The 4,941-nt window shown below is 47.7% G+C and overlaps 1 protein-coding gene across 1 annotated transcript; it reads left to right on the top strand.

The window, feature by feature from the left end:
* Nucleotides 1-1,258: 1,258 nt before the first annotated feature.
* LOC123044733 (squamosa promoter-binding-like protein 13) lies at nucleotides 1,259-3,943 on the top strand. The gene is made up of 2 exons (XM_044467575.1): nucleotides 1,259-1,781; nucleotides 3,425-3,943. Exons 1-2 carry the CDS (start codon nucleotides 1,387-1,389, stop codon nucleotides 3,606-3,608), a joined length of 579 nt encoding a protein of 192 aa, XP_044323510.1. The 5' UTR covers nucleotides 1,259-1,386; the 3' UTR covers nucleotides 3,609-3,943.
* The last annotated feature ends 998 nt before the right edge of the window (nucleotides 3,944-4,941 follow it).

Here is a 4,941-nt window from a genome sequence, read left to right as displayed (position 1 = left end):
TCCTTCAAGTATTGTGTGTGTCAGCATTACCGATCCAGGGATGACACTTATGCACAGAGATCAGACTGTTTGAGGTCTGGTCGCTACAATCTATGACCTGCAAAACCAAAATGTGAGTATGAATACAGATTTAAGAGGATAAGTTCGGTTTCGGATTTGAGGATCCCGGAGACTCGTTCATCTTTCTATGATGGTGAGCCTATGCCTTGGAAGATGGATGACAAGCCTACTACATCAACAATTCCATCATCACGACCTCCGAAGAAAGAGACATAAATACATGGGTATGGGCACTCCCTTTGGCAACTGCCAAGCTTGGGGGAGGTGCCCCGGTATCTGAATGAGGTTGGCCGGATGATGATTATGATGATTTTCTAGCAATCATGGTTTGTAAGGAATGAAATAGTTCATGGTAAGCATGCACCCCCCCCCCCCCCATGGATGCCTCGTTGAGGTTTCTTCGGAGTTATGTCGACTCCCTAATTGGCATCAAATTAAATCCCCAGGCAGATCCGGCAAAAGGTAAAACTTGTATCATATATGATAGACCTGAACGAGTTGTGAGGTCTACTAATGAGCCTGTCGAGAGAAGATGGAGCCCTCCGGTCACGGGATGGAACAAACTTAATACGGACGGATCTTTTATCTCCTCGGAAGTAGCCGGAGCTGGAATGATTTTGAGGGATCACCTTGGGGCCATTAATTTCTCAGCTTGCAGGGGGCTGTTCTCGTGTCGTGATGCGTTGGAAGCGGAGCTATGTGCGTGCATGGAGGGTTTTTCCTTGGCTATTCAACGAAGCGACCTCACGATTGTTGTGGAGATGGATTCTATGCAGGCCGTGTCCATGATCTCATGTGTGGGCGTCGATCGCTCTATGTATGCTCCTATTGTGCAGGAGATTAAATACCTGATGGGTCTAAGACAAAGTTGCATTGTTCATATATCTAGAACCCCGAATAAAGCTAGTCATTGCTTAGCTGTTTTTGCTAGAGATCAAGGTAGGACCATGACCTGGCTAAGGGCGGGTCCGGTTTCGATGTTGGAGATAGTTGCTGATGATTGTAAGGACATTTTGATTGAGTAATGCAATTTATTCCCCGAAAAAAAAAGGACCTGGTTTACATCCCTGCCGTGCCTACGTACGTGCGTACTCTACAGTATACAAAGACCAAGAGCGTATTGTGTACCAGCGCGCCCACATGTGCGCCCTGCCTCCACACATACGGCACCCGCCTTTATATCCCTTTCGACCTTTCCTTCCACCCCCGCTCCGCTTCTTCTCCTTCTCCTTCCACTCATCAGCTAGCTCCACAGTTCCACTTCCGCGACAGCTCCCAGAGAAGAGCCCTAACTAGCTTCATCTTCATCGCGCCTCACCGGAAGGCATGGACCGCAAGGACAAGTCCCGCAAGTCCTCCTCGGCAGCGTCCATGGCCGCGCTCGCCGCCGCAGCTGCGGCCGGCGACGTGGCCCGAGCCGACGGGATGTCCGGCGAGGAGGACCAGAAGCTGAAGCTCGTGAACGTTCCCGTGGTCTCCGTCGGCGGCTCGAGCTCCTCTGCCGCGGCGGTGGCGGTGAGGAGGGGCAGTGGTGCTGCTGGCGCCGTGGCGACGGGCGCGGCTGGGGCAGGCGGGCCGAGCTGCCAGGCTGAGAGGTGCGGCGCCGACCTCAGCGAGGCGAAGCGGTACCACCGCAGGCACAAGGTGTGCGAGGCGCACTCCAAGGCTGCTGTCGTGGTCGTCGCCGGCCTCCGCCAGCGCTTCTGCCAGCAATGCAGCCGGTAAGGACAAATTCAGAAGCACGTCCTTTTAGGATCGATTTTCTTCATGATCAGTTCGTTCGTTCGTTCGTTCGTTCTAAAGGTACTCCATATATGAACAACTGCATAGATTATCCATTTGGCTCTTAGCTTTCTTGCAACCTTCACAAAACTCTCGAAGTGGAAATTCTAAGACGATTTCATTTTAGAACATGCATGAGGCTATACCTCTTGGCTTCGTTCTTGGTAACCTTCCAATCAACACTGATAAGAGGCCATGCTCAAGAAAAAGAAAACTATTAGTGCAGGTTACTGTTTCATTTATGCCGTACACGTAGATAGTAACCCTGTTTGTATTATCTCCGGCAAGCTTAAGGTGATAAGAAGTGGGATAAGAGAAGCCAGGTCTCACATGTCATCCAGAGGATTCTTGCTTGCTTTGTTAGTGCACCATAGACCGTAGTGCACATCATTGTCCTTTCTTGTTTGCTTGGAAAGGATAGTGGCTCTGTGGCTGTGGCAGTGGCTGTACATATTCTTTATGGGACACAGACTTTTAGCTCCTGTCGGTGCAGATGATCACAACTTGACTTGGTCCTTGCCATTTGCTCAAACCCATGGCCCTCCCTGAGCAGTTTAGCTGCAAAACAGTCTGTGCCTTCACTGCTAGCTATGTTTGGGTGCTTGATAGAAGAAGATGTGGTCAGTCTCAGTCCTAGATTAATTTGTCCACCTGTTTGGGTGCCAGACCGGTTGCTGCATATTTTCAGATGCTTTTATGTTTCTTGCATGTTGCTCTATCTCCATATTAGATTCCCTTATTATTGTAGATGTCACCTTGGCATTTTTCCTGAGCAGACGAGTCCTTCTAGTGTTTAGATTTTAACGTGTGCTTTTCGAAAAGGAGGGTACACCAGTGGGATTAACAGTGTAGCTTGAAGTTAATCTAGCAGTAGTGGTGGTGGTGGTACTGGTGGACCGGTTCATTTCCAGCGTGCAGTTGGTCGCTGGCCCTGTTCATGCTGTCCTAGTACAGTTTTAAGGTGTCGACAAAGACATTGCTACAGCAGTTCTTGATTACTCATAGGTGGGGAATTCAAGTGGAACAAACAAACCAAATGTGGTCCTCTGATTCAGAAAGCCATCATGCTTTTTCATAACCTGTAACTCGAAAAATAAATTGAACCAGGAACCGTAGAACTATGAATGATGCTCTGACCATAATGTACGAGAGTTCAGAACCATTCCTGCAGAGGAACACACACACACACACATGCTCTGTTCTTCAGGTACCCCGTGTTAAATCGATCAATGCACCGTTGTAAATTGCAAGATAAAAACTGGAGGTTAATTATTGGCGATGTAGGGGAAGTTGGGGGTCTTTGTACGGATAAAACAGGACTAAATACTTATGGATTGTCTCTGCTTTTGCATGCACATGCATGAGCACGGCACCAGATTCCACCGGTACAGCTGCAAAAATAGCTTCGTTTAATTCGCTCCAGTTACGCGGCAAAATTTCGTATTGCTGCTTCACTTCACGTGCTGCGAGTAGTTTTCATCTCTTGGTACTTTGTTTGGTGTTGCTATCAATGTTGTGCCTGTTTGCTGTCGTCTCTGTCTGAAAACTGCTGCTGCTGCTCTTGATCGGCATTGCATTGCAGGTTCCACGAGCTTTTGGAGTTCGACGACCAGAAGCGCAGCTGCCGCCGGCGCCTGGCCGGGCACAACGAGCGGCGGAGGAAGAGCTCGGCGGAGGCCAACGGCGGCGACGGGTGCCGCCACGCCGACCAGGACGGCCGTAGCCACCCGGGGAACCCGCCGCTGAACCATTTCCAGATCAGATAAACCTACCTAAGCATGCTCCCTCTCTTCTGTCATGCAGCCATGCTACTAGCTACATATGTATCCACCGACCTATGTACGTACCTGCCTACCTACGTCTCCACTATCCGGTGTACTAACTGGCAGTATATGTGGTCTCCTGTACTGCTATATATTTGCTGCTGTCTGCCAAAAACCTAAGCTAAGCTAATTGTAACCTGGGAACTGGTCAGGTGTTAGAGTGATTGTGTGTGTGATGTGTAATTGTATGGCCTGTGCAGCCGAGACTTCTGCAGGCTGTGTAATATTGCTGCTGTGCTGGGATAATTTGTGGCAATATATGCTATCTATTCGAGTAACTACTAAGGAACGGGCCAGTGTATGTTTTCTTCCAAGTCTCTATACCCAGTCCCTAGTGTTTTTTTGTTTTGTTTGTTATGTATTTTGGTTTTCACTTGGCCTTTCCAAACCAACCAGGCAATTTTTGGTTTTTGGTTCTCATGTTTCCTTATAAACCTTATCGCCTCTATTCTTCTAATGGAACTTGCAGAAACCCCTGCCCTTGAGAAAAGGTTCTTTGAAAAAAAAAGATTACTCAAAACTTTGCAAGACGCACTGAAGCTCTGTTTTGAACAAAGACGCTAAATCTCAATCCCCTCACCAACTAAATAGGGCGCCATGGATTTCGAGCCCCAAATTTCACTCCCTGTCAATTTCTAGTTCCCTCCAAATCTGAAAAAGAACAAACCTATAATGCGTCTACACGGTGTTTGTCAATGTTAGATTTATAGGTTTCAATCACCTTAAATATACAATTCTTAAGTGTGTAAAAGTGTTTGTCAATGTTGTGACAAGGGTTTATGGAGCTTGGTATCTACACGCACCCAACGTCGAGGACACGGTGAGGCTTTTAACATTCAGTGAAGTAAGAAGCTAGCATAGGATGCTTGGGAGCGTTGAGGCTTTTAACATTCAGTGAAGTAAGAAGCTAGCATAGGATGCTTGGGAGCGTTGACTGTATGGACTGGAGGTGAAAGAATTGCACTGCGGCATGGCACAATCAGTTCACCGGGCGTCACCATGATCCAACTATTATTTTTGAAAACAGTTACCTTCGAGAATTTGTGGACTCTTGACATTGCTATTTTGCCTTGCCTGGCTCTCATAATGATATTAGTGTCTTGCAGAGATATCATCTTTTTGCTAGCCTAGCAAGTGGTGATGCCTCGGCATGCAATTTCAAGGTGAACAAACATGATTTTGACCAATGCTACTATCTAAGCCGATGTCATCTACCCATCCTGATCAACATTTGTGAAGACTAATCCTAAAAGCATCTTCAGCCGTTCGGCCCCCA

Source organism: Triticum aestivum, chromosome 2B (genome assembly GCF_018294505.1).
Source record: "Triticum aestivum cultivar Chinese Spring chromosome 2B, IWGSC CS RefSeq v2.1, whole genome shotgun sequence".
NCBI lineage: Eukaryota > Viridiplantae > Streptophyta > Magnoliopsida > Poales > Poaceae > Triticum > Triticum aestivum.
The sequence above is the reverse complement of the archived record's forward strand: the minus strand, read 5'-3'. Positions and strand labels throughout refer to the sequence as shown.

What these genes read in the sequence shown, in the direction of transcription:
- LOC123044733 (XM_044467575.1), top strand. Translation starts at nt 1,387, where the DNA reads ATGGACCGCAAGGACAAGTCCCGCAAGTCCTCCTCGGCAGCGTCCATG. An exon ending in TTCTGCCAGCAATGCAGCCG is followed by an intron (nt 1,782 to 3,424) that starts GTAAGGACAAAT and finishes ATTGCATTGCAG; the next exon opens with GTTCCACGAGCTTTTGGAGT.